This window comes from Panthera uncia, chromosome A2, assembly GCF_023721935.1.
Source record: "Panthera uncia isolate 11264 chromosome A2, Puncia_PCG_1.0, whole genome shotgun sequence".
In the NCBI taxonomy this organism is placed as follows: domain Eukaryota; kingdom Metazoa; phylum Chordata; class Mammalia; order Carnivora; family Felidae; genus Panthera; species Panthera uncia.
In genome coordinates this window covers 55,881,739-55,903,345 of record NC_064816.1, presented here as the reverse complement: position 1 = coordinate 55,903,345, position 21,607 = coordinate 55,881,739, and the positions used below count along the sequence as shown (strand labels likewise).

The 21,607-nt window shown below is 56.9% G+C and overlaps 1 protein-coding gene across 3 annotated transcripts; it reads right to left on the bottom strand.

Moving 5' to 3' along the window:
• Positions 1-1,372: 1,372 nt before the first annotated feature.
• TPRA1 (transmembrane protein adipocyte associated 1) lies at positions 1,373-21,595 on the bottom strand. 3 transcript variants are annotated; one of them, XM_049641122.1, is made up of 11 exons: positions 21,376-21,595; positions 8,856-8,997; positions 8,568-8,700; positions 5,799-5,885; positions 5,627-5,699; positions 5,438-5,517; positions 4,741-4,851; positions 4,550-4,610; positions 4,261-4,363; positions 4,059-4,139; positions 1,373-2,808 (listed from the first exon to the last, which is right to left on the bottom strand). In XM_049641122.1, the coding sequence occupies exons 1-11, from the start codon at positions 21,578-21,580 to the stop codon at positions 2,565-2,567; spliced, it is 1,320 nt and encodes a 439-aa protein (XP_049497079.1). In that variant the 5' UTR covers positions 21,581-21,595; the 3' UTR covers positions 1,373-2,564. The 3 variants fall into 3 exon arrangements, with proteins under 3 accessions (XP_049497079.1, XP_049497081.1, XP_049497080.1); XM_049641124.1 differs by lacking the exon at positions 21,376-21,595 and adding an exon at positions 16,952-17,209; XM_049641123.1 differs by lacking the exon at positions 21,376-21,595 and adding an exon at positions 16,437-16,922.
• Positions 21,596-21,607: the final 12 nt, after the last annotated feature.

Here is a 21,607-nt window from a genome sequence, read left to right as displayed (position 1 = left end):
CACACCTACCTGCAAGGATGGCTGGAAAATGTAGTCTTATTCCAGGAAGCTGTGTATCCAGCTTTTAAAAAAACCAGGGATTCCATTACAAGGGAAGAAAAGGAGGGAAAACCAGGGATTCCATTACAAGGGAAGAAAAGGAGGGGTGCCTGGGTGGCTCAGTCGGTTGAGCATCTGACTTCGGCTCAGGTCATGATCTCATGGTTTGTGAGTTCGAGCCCTGCGTCAGGCTCTGTGCTGACAGCTCAGAGCCTGGAGCCTGTTTCGGATTCTGTGTCTCCCTCTCTCTCTGCCCCTCCCCCACTCACGCTCTGTCTCTGTGTCTCAGAAATAAACATTAAACAAAATTTTTTTTTAAAAACAATGGGAGAAAAGAAGGACATATATTGGAGGATGGCTATTAGTCTCTGCCAGAAGACTGTAAGACTAATTAAAACTAATTAAGACCACGTGCTCCAGTAATTCCACTTGCATGAGTTACCAAAAGCATATTTCTAAGGATTTTTGCCACTGTGCTGTCTGTTGTTGCAAAATAGATCAGGAACAAAAGTCCATCCCAAGGGGACTGGTTAAATAAATTGCAATATATCCATAATGTATGCAGCTGCCGGAGGGAAGCAGCTCTCGCATCTGACATGGGATGATCCCAAGATCAGATGTCAGTGAGGAAAAAATCTACAGAACGTCTACGTTTCCAGAACAGGGGTAATGAATACACACGGGGGCCTCTGGAAGGCAATGAAGCCCCTGGCCTCGGTGGTGCTTCGGGGGGGAAGGGGACAGGGAACCTGAAAGTCAAGGTAGGGAGGAGAGTCAAACTTCGTCGTACACCTCCCTGCACCTCGTTTTTTGAGTGTGTGTGTGCGTGTGTGTGTTTTGGCATGTACGTTTATTACCTATTAAAACACAAACTTTAAGATCAGGACAAAAAAAGGGGTAGGCCTCTAGCCTCTTCTCTTCTGTTGGTGCCTCCCTGTTGACACAGCCATTTGATCCGTCACCACACTGAGCAAACCCCGGCTGTGAGTCTGGTATCTCAGCACAGGCGTCCCAGGCTGCAGACACTGAATGCAGCTCTGGGCTGGACTGTCCGGTCCCACCCGGCCCCCAACGCTTGCCCTGCCTGGGAGGCGCTGCAGGCCTCCTTCCCCCGCCCCCAACAGGCTTCTAGGAAAGCTGCGAGAAGCAACCTCCTGGCAGCCCCAACGGTCCCCGCCCCGGCTGTGCCTTTGCACTTGCCGGTGTCCGGGCCCACGGATGGCCCTCTGGGCCCCTGATCCCGACAAGCATGCCTCATGGGCCCCCCCCTCCGCCAGTGCCCTTGCTGTTCTCCCACGAAAGAGGGCTGGCAGGGCAGGCGGGGCCGGGCCTGACCCTCAGCACCCCTGTGGTCCCACTGAGCCTTCCTCCTCCTCTCTGGCACAGGGGATCACGTAACTGGCAACTCCCTTTTTCTCCGGCTGCCCAAAGTCTCAGGGACAGACTTCAGTACGATGGCAGCAACACGGACACCAGCACCTCTCTCTTATTCACAGGTTGCTTTATTCTGGCCTCTTCTCAGCGTATCCCATCAACTCCCTGCCATCCTACCTTCGGAGCACCTGTTACGTGGCAAGCACTGTTCTAGGGGCTAAAAACAATCCAGTTGTCATTACTGCCCCATAACCGTCTGCCAGCCGTGCACGCTTACTGTTTCCTAACCCTTACAAGAGCCCCTCGAAGACAGGCCTTCTAATCCCCATTTTCCAGATGCTGAACAGGAGCTGGGGGAGGAGGAGCGGCCTGTCCAAGATGGCAGAGCAGAAGGAGCAGAGAAAGGATGGGGCCCGCAGGGCTCATCCTAAACCCCGGGCTCCCCAACAGGGTAGGGAGACAACAGCTCACAGAACCATGATGCTCTTTTCATGTGCGTCTCCTCTGCTCAAAAAGGGGCCTGGGGCAGGGAGCCCTGGGATCCGATTTCCCTCTACGTCCCCAGCAGCCAGCCTGTGCACTGGCCAGTGTTCCTTGGCTGAGTAAACGAAGGGGCCCAGGGCCTCCCAGGGCTGGGGACACAGGACCTGCCAGGACCTCTGTACGGCACGGGTTCTTGCCCCGGCCCCGGCGCTCCGGCAGAACCTCTACAGCTACACCTTCTGCTCCTTTTGTTTTTTATTAAAAAATAGATCAAGAAAATATCCACACTTCAGCCCACCTGCCAGAGTGGGCTCTGAAGAGGCCAAAGTGCCACGGGGAGGGGACTTTGGAAGGGACGAGGAAGGCCAGACCGGTCCCGGGTGCGCAGGCTTTGGAGAAAGGAGACGCCCTCAGCAGGCCCTGGGAGATCAGAGTCTGGGCCATGTCGCTGAGCAGGGTGAGGGCAGGTGGAAGAGGGAGGCGGCCCCCAGCTAGAGCAGAGGTGGCCACAGGCAACGCAGAGGGCAGGACAGGGCCCGCATGGGGCTGCCGCCCACAGAAGGTCCTGCGACCTCGTCCTCCTCCACCAGGGGCTTTGCGCGCCCTGGCCTTCTCTCCAGTCTGCCCTCCGCAGGCCCCAGCAGGCCTTCCTGCCAGGGTGGCCACACTCAGGCGTTGATAGCCTTCCAGCGCTCACTGTCTGTGCTGTTGATGCTGCCAGTGTGGCAGGGCATGGAGGCGATGTCGTCCAGGTAGGCCACCCCTCCGGCCGAGTCGAACTGTGTACTTGCGGCCCCTGCTGCCTCCAGTCCCTCTCGCCGGGCCACCGCGTAAGGCTGGGGCAGGTGCACGTCTGGTTCCTCAGTCTCGTCCACTTGGCATTTGTAGGAGAAGAGGATCTTGGGCTCCGAGCTGGTGGAGAAGACAGAGAGACAGGGAAGCTCCACCGGAGGGTCAAGAAAGGCTTCCTTTTCTGGGCAATAAGGCCTTCGGGCAGGGAATGAAACACACGAATGGCTGCCTAACCGCCACCCTGGGAGGTCCCCAAGGCTTGGACTCTGGAGTCCAATGGGACTTGTTTTAAAACTCAGCCCGTATGTGAGCTTGGGCAAGGACTTCTGCGCCTGTTTCTGTACAACTCTGAGCTCAAGAGGGTAAACGGAGGTAAATTCCGGCCCCGAGGTGCTCCGCAAACACCAGCTGTGACCTCCACCCTTGCAGCTTTGTGACCTCTCACTTTGCATTTACTGGTCCCTCCAGCATCGAGATAAAACTGATGGGGAAGCACTGCACCCGATTTGCAAAAAGGAGCCTGAGGCCAGGGAGATAAATACACATGCAAGGTCCCACAGGGATCAGGGTTGGGCTGGGGTCCAATCCAGCCCCTCTCACCCCACCTCTGATGCCCCTACTTCCTCAAACCCAGCAGGTGGGGGAGGGTGTGGCGGGTGGGGGGCAAAACGCCAGCACTCCTGCCACAATAGAGGCCCAGGGTCCAAGCCTCCATCCCATGTGTCCTTAGCATCCTGTCTCCCTGCCACGTGCACCAAAGTGCACCCACCCTACGCTGCACTACAGGCCGGCTTCCCCCAGCCCTGCTCCTCTCCCTAGCCACTCCCAGCTTGAATCCGGGAGCATGGTGACTTGTGTCTCCTTTGTCCCCTGCGGTGTCTGGCGGCTGCAGCGGTGCGGGACACGGAGTAGGTATTCAGTGAATGCTTGCTGAAAGAATGAGCTAATCTACCATAGAACAAAAAGCAGCAAGTGTAGAACAGCGCAGAGCTACTCTCCTGCCGGGAAAGTGTGTATGTCTGTATGTGTTGTATATATAACGTGTAACGTGTATGCGTATATAATGTACGAATGTGTATGCGTGTGTGTAAGCACGTGTAGGAATATACATACACCCTTCTTCAGCAGCGCCTTCCTGGTATCCGAGCCTGCGCCGGGCCGAGGGACGCTCAGGACCGCGCAGCTGCGGATGCACAGGCGCAGAAAGCTGGAGGCGCAGTTCCGCCGGCAGCCACGAGGCGGAGCTCACGGCCCTCAAACCACCAGAGGCGGGGTGGCGAGCAGGCAGGCCACCGCCTACCCCTCGGGGCCCACACCCCTTGCCCACAGCCCCCCCCCCACCCACCCCCACCCCCGGTGGGAAGACTCACCCAAAGAAGCCCCGGAGGAAGGCCACGTAGATGAGGGGCGCAAAGAAGCTGAAGTAGAGAAATGTGGTGGCATCTACACAGCTGGGGGGCAGGAGGAGAGGGTCAGGGAGGGGCCTCCTCTGGGTGGGGCCTCGGCTTGGCCTCCCCCTGCCCGCCGCCCCACAGCCGGGCCAGTAGACACCCTGAACCCCGCCCCACCTACCAGAGCCCCTCGATGATGTCGGCGCAGAGCAGCGCGCTTCCCAGCCCCTGCAGCAGGTTGAGCAGCGCCAGGATGCCCGCATACACGTAGAAGCTCCTCCGTGCTGGGGGGTTGGGGACCGTGAGGTCCTGCCCTTGCCTCCACCCTTCATTCCCAGCGTGTCACCGGAGACCCCTCTGGGCCCCCAGGAGGACTCCCTCCCTGGCACCCACGGCTCTCCGGGAAAAGAGTCAACGCCCCACCCCCCAGGGACCCAGCCCTATCCCAGAGCCACCCACCAGCTGCTTACAAGGCAGGGAGATGCGCTCCTTCAGCGGGGTCTTGGGGAGCACGACCACCAGAGAGTAGACCTGTGGTGACAGAGCAGGGCTGAGAAGGATGCTGGGGACACCAGTACCAAGGCATCCAGTCTCATGCTCTGAGGCTCCTCGGGGCCACCCCCAAGATGCCCAGAAGGGGGGAGGGCACCCTCGGCCTCACCAGGAAGAAGAAGCAGGAGCTGACCAGCCAGAACTGGCGGCCCCCATGCCCATAGATGTTGAAGTCCTCAGCCGACAGGTGGGCATCAGGGTACAGGATCTCCAGCGTCCCCTGCAGGGGCAGGTGGGGGAGGGTCTCAGTCTCCTGCCCACCTGGAAAGCCCCCTCCCTGGGAGCTCCCTCATACAAAGCACCCAGATCTCTCCACCACCCCAAGCCCAGCTCCCCAGCCTGGCCATCAGAGATCCTCACTCCAGACTGCTCTCTGGCCTCGCCCTGCCCCCTGCCCGCCTCACTCCACCACCCAGAATAGGCCCAGCCATGGGGCAGGGGACAGAACTGGGCAAGAGGCAGCCCCCACCAGATCTAAGGAAGGAGTCTCTAGATGGACAGCTCTCAGGGTGGTCTGCAAACCCGTATTTTCCCTACCCGGGCTGCTTCTTAAAACAACAAGTTCTGGGCCTCCTCCCTGCCCCCACCCCAATCTACTGGATTAGAATGGGGGGGGGTAAAACCTGCCTTGTTAACAAGCACCCCAAGTGATTCCTGGGGCGCATTTAAAGTTTGAGAACACTGCACCTGATAAACATTCAAACCCTGACCCAGAATCAGGAAGCAGTGGATGTGTGGCCCTCAGTGACCCCCTGGCCTCCTCCAGGGAGCCCTCATAGCTGCACCTGCCCCACCTCCCCTCTTACCTGGGTGACAGAGTAGGCCAGGGACAGCACTGTGGTGATGGCCAGCACCCGCTTGATGCTTGACTTGCTCTCCAGGTGACCTGGAAGAAACATGCTGGTCAGTCAGGGGGAGCCAGCCAGGTGGCCGTGGTGGGGTCGGTGCCCGCTAGGGAGGGACAGGGAGAGCACTGGCCCCAGCCGCACACGCACCAAAGGCAAGGCCCAGGATGACCACACTCAGCTCGATGGCCAACAGGAAGAAGCGGGTAATCTCCCACAGGATCTGGACACAGAGTGGGCAGACTGTCAGCCTGGGGGGCCCAGTCACCCCTCTCCCCAGTGCCCAACATCCCCCCACCCTTGTCAGCAGGCCCGGCCCCACCTTATCAGCAACGGTGGCAGCGTCCGAGGTGCTGACCGTCATGGACACCACGGCCCGGGCGATGCCCACCAGCGCCACTACGAACACCTGGTGGGCGAGAGCGGGGATGCCATTAAGGGGTCAGGGAACGAGGCGTCTGGGAACAGCGGGACTGCAAACCCACACCCCGCCTCTGCAGGAGCCTCTGATTCTTCGAGAACAGAAGGATTCTACGCTAAGAGTCAGGGGTGGGATGCAGGGGGGTGGCGAGATCCTCCGCTGCTGGTGACAGTTCCCTCTCCGGCCTCAGTTTCCTGGCTACACTGGCAGCCTGAGAATGGTGACATTCTTAGGGGTGACATGGTGGGTCCCCGCTGCCTCCTGCCTCTGTGACCTCAGGCCAGGAAGTGCACCTCCGTGCCTCAGTTTCCTTATCTATGAAATGGGGTAAAACTAGCATGCACCGCATTTGATGGCTGGCAGGGGCAAATGGGTAAGTACATGTAGCAGAAGCATGCGTGGCACCCAGTGAAGGCGAGGTGCATATCGGGCGCTAGCACTGTCATATTAGCGGTTTTATTTCCAAGACGCGGGGGATGGGAGGGTGCAGGGAAGAGACATCAAAGACCCTGAGGAGGGCTACTGCACCGGCAGGCGGTGCAAAAGTGCCTGGATTTTGTCACCCCGGTGTCCACTCGCTTCTTCTGGCAACAGCCTCCTCCCTCTCCCTGCCGCTCGCATGGTTCGGGGGGCTGACCCCACCATGCCTGGCTTCAGGGCCTGGCCTGTAGCACAGGGCTGGGCATTCAGCCTATGGCATTCCCTGATTTGGGGATGGCAGGGGATCCCAAGGGAGTCTAGTGAAAGGCACACCCAGGACAGCAGGTGCAGCCACTACGAAAGGAAGCTGAGGAGCGCGCCAGCCTGGAGTTGCCGGGCTGTCTGACTCCAGGAGGGCAAGACTGCTAGAGGCAAGGCCATCAGAGAGACCCAAGCTGACAGGGAGACAGAGACTGTGCCCCCACGACATTGCCGAGCCCCTGAATCCAGCCATGCCTGAAGCCCTGGGACTTGTCAGATTCTCAGTCAATATGTTCCCTCCAGCTTCTATGAATCTAACTTTGGTTTTCTGGGATACATATGAAGGGGAGAGTCCAGGTACAGGGCCGCCTGAGTGGCCCCGTCAGTTAAGCATCAGAATCATGGTTTTAGCTCAGGTCATGATCTCGCGGTTTGTGGGTTTGAGTCCCAAGCCTGGCTCTGTGCTGACAGCAAAGAGCCTGCTTGGGATTCTCTCTCCCTTTCTCTCTGCCCCTCCTCACTTCCTGCCATGTGCGTGTTCTCTCTTTCTCAAAATAAACAAATGTAAGAAAAAGAAGAATCCAGACACACACAACAGTCTGTCCTCTGTGCCACAAAAACCGTGTCAGCCTCCTGGGGAGGCTGACCCCAAGATCACAGGAGCGCCCCAGGGTAAAGCAGACCCAGTGCACATGATGTGAGAAGGAGGGCACTGAGGCACAGAGAGGCCAAGCCACCAGTCCAAGGTCATTCAGCACAGCTGGGGTCCGGAGATAGCCTGAGTCAACCCTCACCGCTGTCTCCTGAGCTTTCTAGAACAGAGTCCCCAGGAATAAGAGGGCAGTGCTGAGTCCCCTGTCCCTGCGTTGTATTCCTGGGCATTGGCCTTGGGTTGCTTCTCCCTGTCTGCTCCCCCAGAGAGGGCATCAGTAAGTGATGCTTTAAATAAATGTTTTATCTGTGGAATAAATACTCATCTCTGTAATGAGTCAGAGAGGCAGCGGAAGACAGAAGAGAGCAGGCTTCAACACCCACCACTGCCTCACAGAGGAGGGGGCTCCAGTCAGCCAACAACCCCTGGGGCCTCCACCAACGGCCTCCAGGGTTCCACACAGCCTCCCCTGACCCTGCCTGCCCGCTGACAACTCCCCTGCCTGGGAAGCTCTGAGCCAGGCCACAAAGAGGGGGACCAGAGAGCCATTCAGCTCTCAGGCAGTGGTAGCTAAGAGGCAGAGAGAGGGGAGGATTCCAGTCAGTCAGGCCTGAGCTCTGAAGGATGCAGCTGGATGGCCCCGCACCTGGAACCCTCACCTGGAAGCCACACCTTGGGCCCACCTTCTCAACCACAGCCCTGCTACCTCTTCCGAGGAGGCCCACACCAAGAGCACTGACTGAGGAGAATTCAGGTTTGCCCAACAGGCAGGAAGAGGTTCCAAAGAGGTCTCAAAGAGTGTGTGGATGGCTGGATGGACAGACAGACAGATGGGGGTGGCCGTGGGCATTTCCCCCCCCCCCCCCAGCCAGTATCTATTCCCCTTCCCTCTACTAATGATTCCCCACTTTTCTTTCAGGGACCACCACCCTCTTCAGTCCACATAGTCTGGCTGAGTTGACCCCACACCCCAGCGCCAAAGTGCCCCTTTCCCTGCTAGTCACAGTGATTGGCTCGGGGACAAACAGGGACCCAAGGTGGGCCGGTCAGAGGGAATTTCAGGTCCATACTCGCACCGCCAGTAAAGAAGTCCTCTTCCGCTGGCATTGGCAGGGAGGCAGGATGTTAGCTCACGGCTGCTCTTGGCTATCTCTGACACCAGGCAGGGAGAGCTCATCTGAGATAAGGCCAGAGGAGAGCAGAGATGCAGAGAAACAGAGTCCTGATGACACCCGTTAATCCTCTGGATCCAGCCTCATCTGAAGCTGGCTTTCATTACAAAGGCAGTTGAGAATTCCCTTTTGCACTTATGCCAGTTGGAGTTGGACTGAACTCACCAGGATATAGAAGGTGATAAAAATGGGGCTGGAGGTGACGCGGATCTTGGCCCGAGCGAACGGAAGCTTCCAAAGCAGGAAGATGAAGAAAAGCACATTGGGGACGAGCAGCAAGACGTCCCAGTACCGGACCCTAGCAGACGGGCAGAGAAGCCAGCTGACTGGCAAGGCTCTGTCTGCACCCATCCCCCTCCGCAGCCCGTCATGCACACGCACACACCCCCGCACACACGGGGGAAACCCACTCACACGCAGCCAGTCGGCCCAGCAGGGCCACGGCTGCCTCACCTGGAGGTGCCAATATCCTCATAGAGCAGCAGCAGACAGCGATGTGGCACGCTGATGTTGGGCGCCACGGGCGGGGGCGGGGCTGTGCTCCCGTTGGCCCGAAACACCTCCTCCAGGGCGTCCATCCCGCCAGCAGCTGGCCCTGCGGGAGCGAGAGCCCCAGCGTGGCTGCGTGGCCCCGGGTCTCTGGTCTCAGGTTCCCAGTGGAACCCAAGAGGGCCGCATACAGTGGGCCTGCGGACAGCTCCCCCACCCAGCAGGGGGAGGGCGGGCTGTGGCTCCTGCACGTGCCACAGCACAACCCCCAGACAGGGGCCCGGTGACCCCAACAGTAAATGCCACCGCACTGATGGAGCCTTACCATGAGCCTGGCACAGCAGCGCAAGCTACTCGGCACGACCTCAGTTCATCCCCCCAGTCCCCGGGGGCCCCGGAGACAGACAGAGAACAGAGGGGTTAGGAGCCAGAGTTGTTGGCCCCTCTGTGCCTGCTTCGTCCTGCCCTTGCAACGCGGTAATGACCGACGGCATCCACCCCGTGAGGCTAAGTGGTGCCAGGCGCCTCCTACGACCCACACACGTGCAGTCCCCAGAGTCCACGAGCTGCATTTCCTCCCTGCACGCAGATGCAAAGCCGACTTCGAGGCAATCACACGGCCACCAGGCGCCAGAGTGGGGCATCAGGCACACCTCAGGTGGCCCACGGCCCTCATCAGCCTCTGCTGCCACCCTGGAAAGGCAGACGCAAATCTGGGAGGACATGCACTGTGCCTGGAAGCTGCACAGGTGTCCAAGTGGAGAAGGGAGGGAAGGAGATGTCCTGCAGAGGGCGCTGTGTCTGCAAAGGCAGGAACGGGGGCTGCTGTAGAGTCGGCAGGTGGGCCCGCAGACAAGCGTCTCCCAATGACAGCTTAAGACCCCAGCCTGGAGGTGCCTGGGTGGCTCTGTCAGTTGAGGTCCGACTGCAGCTCAGGTCATAATTTCATGGTTCTTGAGTTTGAGCCCTGCATCGGGCTCGCTGCTGTCAGCGCAGAGCCCGCTTTGGATCCTCTGGCTCCCTCTCTCTTTTCCCCTCCCCTGCTCGTGCTCTCTCTCTCTCTCCCTTTCTCCCTCAAAAATGAATAAATAGATAAAAACAAACACTAAAAAAAAGAAGAAGAAGAAAAGAAAAAGAGTCCAGCCGGTGGCCGGGAACCCTGGGAACTGCCCTGGACAAAGCAGGCTCCCAGGTCACTGGGCTCTCAGGGACAGGAGCAGAGGGGCTGGGCCCACACTGCTGGCAGCAGGGATTTCCTCAGGGAGCTCAGGGGGCCCAGGGCATGTGAGCGAGGTGTGTGTGGCCCGGGCACCAGGACGTAACAGATGCCAGCATGAAAAAGAATACTTGAACACACAGGGCCTGATGGCCTGGCGTCTCCACTTCTGGGTACATTTATAATAGCCCCAGGCTAGCAACAGCCCAAATGCCCACCATCGGCAGCAGGCACACATATATGGCGGCGTCGGTATAAGCAGCAGAACAGAAAGAGAAACTACTGTTACCAGCAGTAACACTAAAGGGCCTCACAGATACGGTGCTGAGCAGAGCCAGCCACGAGAGTGGATATGCTGCTGCCTGACCCTGTGCAAAGATCTAGGCGAGGGTCACCTTTGCGGAGGACGGAGGGCGTAGTGGTGGGGGGAGGAACACCAGCTTCCGGGGGTTGGTCTGGGGCGGGGGGGGGGGGCGCGGGTACACAGGCGTGTTCACCCTGTCAGAATCCACTGAGTCGCATCTAGGATCTGTGTGCTTTTCTGCACGGGTTACACGTCAGTAAGTTTTAAAAAATTAGAAAGACGCGTTCTGTTTACACCCCGAGAGTGCAGATCTCACACTCAGCCAGGGGCAGCCCAGGACGCTCAGCGCCCTGTTAGCAAGGATCGGTGGCCCCTGAACGACGGGCCGAAGGCGAGGGCTGGAGGGGATACAGGGACATCCCTGCTACCTATCCAGGCCATGAAACGGGAGCACTGCCTCTGGCTGAAAGGGAGAGGAGACTGAGGCAGGTGGGCTGAGACCATCCTCCTCCATCCCTCTCTCCAACAGGCCACTCGCTGCCTGTGGATCACATCCCCATTGGCAACTCGAGGCCAAACCAACAGGGCAAACATATGCCCGACACACAGTAGGTCCAAAGAAAGGGTGCGTTCTTCGTGCATTTTCCGCCCGCAGCAGCAGCACCTACCACGAGCCAGGGAGGAATCTGGGTGTTGGGCCACACTTCCCCTTTGTTCTAGGAGGGGAGGCAGCCAGCCAGCATGAAAACTGCCTTACGAAGCAAACTTCTCCTAGAGATAAAGGCTCAGAGAAGAAAACGGAGGAGTGGAATGGAACAACGGGTAACACAGTAGAGACTACCAGGGTCCCCAGCATCCACCCTTCCCTTTAGCACTGGAGCCCATAACTCACACAAGGCTGCCCAGAACAATAGCTATTTTCTAAGCTTCCCTTGCCACTGGCTATGGCCCCATGACCAACTTTTATCCAATTGTAAGTGAACAGTTAATTTAATGAGTTTGTCAATTTCAGGCCATGCACTTCTCCTTTCCCACTGCCTGGAATAGGGATGTGGTGGCAGGAGCAACAGCAGCCATCTTACACCACGAGACGGAAGCCATGGCTTGAGGAGAGAGCAGTAAGAAAAAGCATCTGGGTCCCACACCCAATAGGCCTCCATGCATATCCTGGATGGCTTGCAGGCAGACTGTCATGCGACATGCAGGAGTAATCTTCTATCTTGTTGTCTCGACCTTTGTTTCAACAGCTAAGGCAGAATCCCAATGAATATAAAGAGGTGCTGCTTTGGACTGGGTCGTCAGACAACCCAGTGCCTTCTGCACTAGATCTAACTAATCGAGAAGCAGGCAGACTTGGAAAAATCTGGACAAAGAGCATATCTGCGAGAGAACAATGAATGGAAACGCCGTGAGATACAAACAGGCTTGGCGTGTTCAAAGGGCAAAAAGCAGGCCAGTGTGGCTGGAGGTGATCAGAAAGGCTGGCAGGGCCAGGTCACTGGGGGCCATATGACCACATGCAATGCGATTTCATTCTAAATGCAATGAGAAGCGTGTCACGAAGGCTGGGGACGGGATCCCCTTTCCACTCAGGCTGCCGTGGAAAACGGACCGGAGCGGGGGCAGAGTGGAGCCCCTGTACCAGTGCAGGCAGGAGGGCGTGGCTGCAGTGGGGGTGGAGTGGAGGAATTTGGGATACCTTCGGGAGGGTTGGCCCACCTGACCTCCCCACGGACACACGGAGGGAACGAGGGAAGACAGGAAGGATGTGGTGGCTTCTGGCCTGAGCCACTGGATATTTTGCAATGGCAAGGCCAGTGCTGTTAATGTGGCCCCACCAAACACTGCTCCCTTGTCCCTAACTGACAAAGTGCTGTTCTCGTCCAGGCCCCCTCCATGATGCCCTGCTGAACAGGCAGGGACCCCTCTCCCGGGCCACAAGCTGAACGAATTACTGTTGGCCAGTGGCTTTGGGGTCAGGGCAGTGTGGAACAGGACCAGGCACTTGGGTCGTGTGCAGGGGTGCTCCAGTTTGACACAGGGACTGCGGGGGCAGGGTGCTATGATGTTTTTATAGACAGGGGCCAAGGCTGCCAATGTCCCGCAACATGGGGGACGGTCCACCAAATGGATAATCGTCCTCGCCTTTGCCAACAGTGCCCCGAAGGGAGGCTCTGGTCAAAGTCAAGAACGGTGTTCTCTTTGCTGGTGGCCAGTTCAGGCCAGGGCACGTGATGCCACACGGGGGAAGTCTCCCAGGAAACGTTTTCCTTCCTGAGCACCCGATACTTTGAAGGAGGAAAGCCCCTTGTTTGTACCTGCATGTGGCTGTTGAGGGTATGACGTCTGAACTGCAGCCGTGCTGAACACGGGGAGGTTACTGCTGGCAGGGGGTGTGCCGGCCCCCTCAAGACTTCTCGTGACCTGAGATGCTGACTTTTAAGTGACCGGAGTTGAAGGAGAGAGATTCTCCAGCCCCCTCCACCCCACTCACCACTCCCTGTGGAGCAAAGTGTCAAACAGCCCCAGGAGGGGCAGGCCTGGGAGAGCAGGCCAAGCTCCCAGCAGCCGCCGGGAAGCTGAGAGTTCCTTGTGAAGAGATGGGGATCCCAGTCCCCAGTGGGGATGAACAGGGCCAAGGAGCAGGAGAGCCGGGTAGAGAGTCTGAAGGGGGAAGTGTCACTTGGTTTTGCCTGTCCAGCGTCCCAATTTCCTGAGGGGGAGCCTCACCTTCCCCAGTCTCTGCCCATGAAGTTTGGGTACAGCGGACTGTACCACAGCTCCAAGGAATGAGCACGGGATCTAAGCCCGGCCAGTCGGGATGCTCCCCTGCCCCGACCAATGAGAATCAGCCCTGAGACTTTTGCTATAGTTGTTTGGAACAGATGGGCTTTCTGCTAAAAGCAGTACGCCAGGGCTGTCCCACTTTGACCCTGCACATGGATACCCACCTGAGAATAAAGCCAACTTCGAGGAATATAGAGCCGAGAGACAGATGGAAATACATCCCGGAGACAGAACAACCTCATGCAAGCCCCTGGATCTGGCCACACCTAAAGTTCATCCTACCCCTGGACTTTCTTTTGCGTTTTAAATCCCACAAATTCCTTTCTCTGCTTAGGTCTGGTGGAGTCTGATTTCTCTCCTGTACTACTGAAAAACTTCCGGCTAACACACGGTATGGAGTTGGGCAGATCCGGGTTGCACTTCTGGCCCTGCCGTGTACTTGCTCCGTGACCCTGTGTGAGTTGTTTCTCCTCTCTGAGTGTCACGGGGACAATAACACTTACCCGACAGAGGTGCTGAGGATCAGACAAGGACAGAGAAGCAAAGGTCTACAAAAGGTAACATAAAGGTAATTGTTGCTTTCCGCCCCCTCCACCCCCAGAGGAGGGCTTGGGGTGTAGAGGAAAGAAGGATTTGGTTCCAAGTCCAAGGGCCCCTTTGCAAGCACTGCTGGCTGTGGGGTGATGAAGGAGAATAACATCGACTGCTCCCCACCAGTGCCCCTGCTGACTCTGCTACGACAGCACAGCACACTCGCTGAGCCCTCCCAGCCTTACAAGGGAAGTACTTCTGTTACCCCCAACGTACAAAGCTCAGGGCCAGCGAGCCGCCTGCGAGGTAATCTGTCTCCAGTGCCCAGGCCCTCAAGTGGCAACTTGCCAAGGGCCCCTCTCCAGGCATTGATCTCTCCACCTGTAGATGAAAGGCTTCATCTAGAGCTGTGCTTCTCAGACCTGAGCACTGTGCACAGGCAGGTTCTGATCCGCAGGCCCGGGGCCCGGTTGACAGTCCTCAACACCAACCCCTGCGGCGCTGCTGGTCAGAGAACCACAGCTGGGTCATGAGGCTGTTGGCCACACCAGAATTGCCACTATGGGTCAAAGCTTACAAACCAACTGAGGCAATGATAAAAAATGAAACAACCACGCACACTACCTGGAGACAGAGGACTTTACGTGTGGTGACACACTTAACTAACATAGCAGCCCCTAAATGAGAGGGAACTACTTTGTACCCATTGTACAGAGGGGGAAAGGAGAGGCACAGAGGGGTGAGTCACTGGCTCTACACTCTCCTCCCCCCACCGTGGGTGAGCTCCTGGCCTCAGAGGTAGAAGTCTGGGTGGTGACAGACAAGGAAGGGGACTGCAGGCTCACGAAATGGGGGACAGCGGGACAGGAGACGGTGGGAAGGCCGGCTGAGGGCAGGGGGCAGTAGGGGTGGAGCCCAGACTAGAGAGGGGAATTCTCAGAGGACTTTCTGGGATGCTTGAGTAGCCTAAGGCAACCCCAAGCCTCTCAGGCCCAGGGAAACTGGGACAGACTTGTCTTCCACCTGGGAGAGACTTTCCTGACCTTGTTAACATTCTAGAGGCCATCTTTCCGCTCACCACTTGGGCCTCCAGTTCCGTCCCTTCCTCTGTGGCCGGCCTATGGGGCAGGATGCCAGGCTGGCTCCAGTCATGCAGTGCCAGACCTGCTATGAGCCCCTGGATGGGATTTTCCCTTCTCTGGACCTCAGCTTTCCCATCTGTGCATTGGGATTGACCAGGGCTGGATGGAAAACTCTAGGGAAGGCAGAGAGCCCCGAGCGTAAGAGAGAGGCTATGCCTCATAGTTGCTGTCATGCCCCTCGGGGCTTCTGACCCCTAGCAGATTGCTGAGCTTCTAAACCCTAGAACCAAAACAAAATGAGAAGGCTCCAGAGGACAGACGCCAACCCCTTATCTTTCATCCTTGGGGGTGGGGAGGTGGACACTGTCTGAGACACACTGCCAGCAGCCCAGGCAGGAGCCCCCGGGAGGATGGGAAGCCCTGGGCCCCTTCCCTCATCTGTCAAAGCCCAATCTGATCTGACCCCTGCCTTCTGCTCTGCCTCATTCCCTTCCATTCTCTAGCCCCTGGCTTCCACCTTGTTCTCCAAGCTGTTAAGCGTCCTCCTACCTCAGGGCCTTGGTGCTTGCTCCTCTCCTGCATCATCTCCTCACGTGGCCCATTTCCTCAGGGAGCTCCTTAACCATCTCTCACGGCTGGCCCACCCGGTGTTTTCTTTACAGCACTTCATTTGAAGTGGCCCAGCTGCGTGTTTATGTGTTTACTGGCTGCCCATCCCAGGCGTGCTCATGACCCAATCCCCTAGAATAGCGCCTGGCACAGAATTAAGTTCTCACCAAAATGTTACAATGTGGACAGATGAATCTCCAGTAGAGTGCGGCCAAGCCCTTCTGGGGAGCTGGAGAAGGATCGCCTGGGAGGACCCCACAGCCTCATCCCCACTACAGAGGCAGAAGGCAAAATCGCTCTCCACCCTCCATCCCCCCGATCCCGTGGAAGCTGTCTCTGAGCCTCCCAGACAGTCCTTGATGCAACAGCAGCCCGGCCTTATAAACAACACCTCCTGCTGTGGAAGCAGGTCCTGTCACGCTGTTTGTAGGTGGGGACACAGGCCCAGATGCGGGGCCACTTGGCCTAGATCTCCTCCTACACAGCCTCAAGCCCCAGGGTCCACCAGCCCTGTTCGATGGCCAGCCCGGGGCCTGTGCAGCCGTGTGTGTGCTCATTCCCCCTCGCAGAGGGCTCAGCCGCCCCATCCCATCTACGGGCCTCCCAGTTACCCGCCTCTTCCCGTGAGTCCTCACCCAGGGGCCCCTGGCCCTCTGAAACTTCCCCAAGGGGGTCCTCTGAGAGTGTGCCGTGAGCGGGAAGGGGTCATTCCGAAAGTAAGGAACGGCGACAGGTGGGCCCCAGGTCCAGCTGTGGGGATGGGGGTGGGTGTCCTGATCAGCTCCCCGCTCTCCCGCAGCTGTCGCGGGGAGTCACTATGGGCACCCGGGCTCTGGGAGCTCCCTGACAGAGAGGGACTGTAGGTGCGGCGGAGGCCGGGAGGCGTCCCTGGAGCGCCGGTCCCAGGCGCGGCAGAGGGAGGGGGGCACCCAGCCCCGCGGCAGGGCTTCCGGACGCGCAGCTATGGGGCTCCCCGTCCAGGTGTGGCGGGAAAGGGGAGAGGATCCCCTCCTTACCTGAGGGTCCCGGGCCGTGCTCAGCCCCCGCCGCCCGGGCCGCTCATCCACCACCGCAGGGTGCGCAGACCCGGCCAGGCCCCGGGACTCCGGCCTCCAGCGCCCCTGGCAGGCAGCAAGGCCAGGGAACGTCGCGCAAGAGCCGGGGACAGCCGGCTCCGCGGAAATGGGGAATCGGCGGGAAAGGGGAAACGCGGTCAGCGCGCCGGGCCCACCGGCCCCCAAGACACCACGCAGCCCTTCCCGGCAGCGGTGACCAGATGGCAGGCGCGTCCTTTTCGTTCAGCCAAAACCGCAAAAACAGCCACAGCCCCTACTTATAGCCCTCAGGCCCGCCCCCAGCCCCCAGAAGCCTATAGAAATGGAGTTACATCAAAAAGAAGGCGCAAGCCGCGGAAGAAGCCAATCAGATCCCTAAGAGGCGGGGCGACCTGCTGACCTCTTAAAGAGACAGCAAGAGGGCATTGCGGGGGAGGGAAGCAGCTTTGGGGTAGGGAAGCTGCTACGTATCTCACCCTGAAGGCTGCCAGGATCGCGGACCCGAGAACTGAGAACGCTGCCCCTCTTTGGCCCCTGCTCCTGCCCCAGCTGTCAGCAGCTGTCAACAGACCCGCTCGCTCCAGCCAGTGCTCCTCCTCTGGGGCCCGGACGCGGCCGGACCGTCCAGGGAGGAGCCTCCGCGGACCTCCCCCTCGCGTGCTGCAGCCTTGGGCGCCCCTCAGCGGCAGTCTTGCCTGGTGACCTTTGGTCACCTGGCTGGGGAAGGAAGGGTAGGGACAGCCCCTCCCCCTCTCCCGGAACGACGCGTTTCCACAGCATGCCACGCTGCCCCTACGTCCACCATCAAAGCGCTCTGGCATTATTGAGCACCAATCGGGTTTCAGGCACTAATTTTCACAACAACCTTGCAGGGCGGTTATTATTAGCCGCCTATTCAGAGGAGGAACCTGCGGCTTAGAGACGTTAAATAACTTGTCCAGAGCCATACAACTAGGAAGTCAAGACGCCCGGGGTTTGAACTGCCCCTCCTCTCATCTCTGACTTCAACAGGTCTTCAGGCAATCTCCTCTGGGAAGCCTTCCCTGATTGCCCCATCTATGCCGTGTTCACTCCTGCCTCTCCTCTGCTGGCCCTGCGTGGTTTGGCCCCTCCTGCGTCTGAGTCACCGTTTCCCACCTAACCCCTCCTCATTCAGCGTGTTCAAGCCACGGTGCTTTCTGTTTCTCTTCCTTAAATATACCAAACTTGTCCCTGCCTCCCACTCTCTGCATCTGTCCTGTCTGGCTGGCTCCTTGTCACATGACCTCCTTGACACCCTAGCTAAAGTAGCTGTGCAGTCTCTCACATAATGCCCCTTTATTTCCCTCCAAGCACCATCTCTCTTCATTTACTTGCTTCCTAGTTCATCAGCCACCCTCCACTAGAATGTCAATGTCATGAGGACAAAACCATGTTTGTCACTTTCTTTGCAATATCCTGAGGCTGACTCGGTGCCTGGTGCAAGTTGTAGACACCCACTCATCACGGTAACCTCAGGACACACACCCAGTGATAAGACGGTGACTTCACAGTTGGGCTGGAATGACATGGACCCCGTTCTTCTAAAACAGGAGAAGGTTGGGAAGTCACCACCTCGTGACCATTTGGGATTCGGTTTGTCTGGGACTTTCCCAGCTTGGACTGTGGTCAGTGTGCACAGTTTCTGTAGTGGCCAGGAGGGGCTGTGCCCAAGCTGATGCCTGCCTTCCTGAATGGGCTACGGGGAGTCACAGTCAATTCCTAGAGTCGCCAGGAAGCTAAGAAAAGAACTTCATCACTGCTCACGTTTAATTAGGTAAAACAAGTCCTAGGCCACTCCTCACCTCCAGGGGGCAGGAAAACTTCCCTCCTACCACGTTCCAGGAAGAAGAAATGGAGTATCTGTGACCAGGCTAAAAGACTACGCTCCATCTTTATCTTTATGTGTGTGTGTGTGTTTTTTTAAGACAGTACAGACTTTCCGGGGCAGGGAGTTTGCTATTATCATTGCAACGCACAATTCTGCATTCTATACCCTGGGTTTGGGGCCTTGCGTGTAGGTTTCTGCAGGATTTCCGAGGATATCTATTTCGTGCCCTCCTCTTCAGGGCAGAATCAGGATCTTATTCACTGTGGTATCCCCTACATACAGGACAGAGTGGAGCATTAGCGAAGTTCAAGAAGTGGTGGTTTAACAAACAAAGATCAGACTCCCAAGTTCTGTTCCTTGTCCTACACTGGGCTCAGGGGTGGTCATCCTCTCTAGGCCATGGCTGCTACAGAACGGGGATCCCTGAAAGCAATGGAAATCTCAAAACAACAGAAACAACATGACTGCTCTGCTGTCAGAAGAAAAGTCTGTACAATTGTCATGTAACTGTCGAGGCCAAAGGAGCAGCCAGGAAGGCTGAAAAGATCTCTGGGATATATGTACTCAGTAGTTGGCAGAATGCCCATGTTGGTTCCTTGGTCTGTGTGAGGAGAGTTTTCTCAGAGGTGAAGGTCAAGTGAAAGCCCCTGAAAGTTGCCTCCTACCCACCTAGCTTAGCCAAGATAAGTAAAAAAACAAAAACAAAAACAAAAAAACAATATCACATGGACAAGGGAAATGCAGAGATTAGTGCTACCCATGGAGACCTAAAGCATCTGGAGTTGGGGATGGACCCCATCGTATCCCTATTTAATTCATCAGTCTGATCTTTAAAAAATACAGAAAATGGTAGTGGATTGCTACAAACTCAACCAAGGAGTAGCCCCAATTACAGCTTCCGTGCTGGTGTCCTTGTTAGCGTGGATCAGCACGGCCTCAGGGACCCAGAGGCTGGCCTTCTATTTGACCACTCATATCAGGAACCATTGACATTCACAGGGAAGGAAGCCATTCACATTTATGGTCTTGCCCCAGGCCAGTGGTCACTCTCCCACCGAAGGGCCCTGGCCATCTGGACATTTGACAGAACATTGCAATGACATCCTACTAATCTGGCTGGCTGAACGAGAAGTAACAAGTAAATGAAGACCTCGATGAAACATATGTGCTTCCGAATCGGGTGGAATATAAACCCCGGGAAGATGTGGGGGCTTGCCACATCAGTGGAGTTTAGGTCTGGGGCATACCAGAACATCCCTTCCAAAGTAAAGGACAAACGACTGCATCTTGAATACCCCATTGCAGGGAAGGAAACACAATGCAAAAACTCACTCTTTGGGATCTGGAGGCAGTATATTCTACACCTGAGAATTCTGCGCTGACCCATACATGTCTGGATGACGTAAAAGGAAAGAGCTGTCCCATGGACCACAGGGCTCACAGACCCTATAATATTAGAGGCATAGATGGTGAATAAAGATGCTGTGTGAGGTTTATGGCAAGCCCTAGTGGGAAATCCATCATGTACACCCCTAGGGTTCTACAGCAACGCCAGGCCACCTATAGCAGAAAATTATATATACATTCCAAAAGCAATTCCGCTAGGCTACTGGACCCTGGTGGAGAGAACTAGGGGACATCAGGGACCATAAGGCCAGAGCTGCCCCTAATGAACTGGGTTCTATCGGGCTTGCTAAGTGGTAAATTCATGTGGGCCCAGCAGATTATAAGCGATATGTTGTACCTCCATATCATCCACCCCCGTCACACCAGCGCCTCTCCCTCATTCACACCTATGACCTATCCAAGAGGTCCCTCGTGACCAACTGACAAAGGAAAAAGGCTAAGCTTGATCGGAAATGAGCTGGCTCCTTATCAGATGTCTCATATGGCCTGTCATACCCTCTAGTTCACTTGCTGTGAGCAAAGCCAGCTGCCATGTTGTGAGATGTCCTGTGGGGAGGCCCACATGGTAGGGAAGTAAGAGGACCCCCTCCAACAGCCAGTGTGAAATCGAGTCCCCATCCAACAGTCTGGGAGGAACTGATTCCTGCAACATGAGGCAGCTTGGAGGTGGATCCTTCCCAAGCTGAGCCTCTCCGATGAGACTGAGGCCCCCGCCAGCACCTTGACAGCAGCACTGTGAGAGATCTTGAGGCAGAGACACCCTGCTAAGCCACAGCCAGATCCCAGACCCCTAGACACAGTCATTGCTTCAGGCTGCTGGATTCCAGGATAATTTGCTATAAGGCGATAGATAACTAATACAGTCCCATCCACCATCTCTTCTCTGGCTTTTCCCCAGCAGCTCCCAGCATCCCATCTCCTGCCCAGAGTCCTTTGTTGTTGCCTCCTAACTGTCAGTGTTTCCCAGGTCCCAGGCCTGGGTCTTCTCACTGCGCTCACTCTCTGGATTGTCCAACCACTCTCAAGACAATCTACAGCTGATGCCCAAACTCCCTCTCCAGGTCCAGACCCGAGCATTGGATGACCTCCTGGAAATCTCCACTCAGGGCCCATGTTCAACACAGCCAGAAACAAACATCCTCTTTGCCCCCAAATTTGTCTTCCCTCTGAGCTCCCCATCTCAGAGGTGGTGCCATCATCCACCTAGTCTCCTAAGCCAGAATCCTGGTGTCATCCGGGATGCCTCCCTTTTGCCTGTCCTCAATACCCAATGCCAATAGATTCTCTCTTCTAAGTATCTCTGGGATATTTCCAGTCTTCATCATCCCTCCTGCACCTATGCTGCGATCCATCCAGAGATGCTTCCTCACTGCCGCGCTCACCAAGGGACCTGCCCTAGCTTGAGCTAGCTGCCTGTAACTGGAGAGAGGACAGCAGCAACGGTCTCCAGTTTGGTTCAATCCACCACCACCCAGGAGCAGCCTGAGGGATTCTCCTTTCCTGGGCATCGCAAGCTGTTTAACCGAAACTACAGAAATACCTAGAGATCCCCGCTGCGCCGTGCTCTCTTATATATTTACAGTTGTCGTTCTTTGTATCTGGAACATCTCGGTATCTTTGCTTCCCTCAGTCAAAATAACTTACTAGAACACCAAATGTGGCCTCCTACAATCCTGGAGCTGTTTTGGTGCTTGAAGAATTCGGCCTGAGGGCTTTTGGAGTAGCTGAAACAGACTTTCTGTTCATAAGACCTCGGGAAACAGGGCTCTCTGAGCCTCGGTTGCCCCATCTGTAAAATGTCCACAGGGTGGCGAAGGTCGCGCAGGCAGCAGGTGGCGCTGGTCTTCATTGCCCCCACCCGCAGCTCCAGCTCCCA

Coding starts and splice junctions, on each gene's coding strand:
- TPRA1 (XM_049641122.1), bottom strand. CDS start 21,580: ATGAAGACCAGCGCCACCTGCTGCCTGCGCGACCTTCGCCACCCTGTG. Junction 4,852..5,437: donor TGGCCTACTCTGTCACCCAG/GTAAGAGGGGAG, acceptor CTGCCCCTGCAG/GGGACGCTGGAGATCCTGTA. Junction 4,140..4,260: donor GACATCATCGAGGGGCTCTG/GTAGGTGGGGCG, acceptor CCTGCCCCCCAG/CTGTGTAGATGCCACCACAT.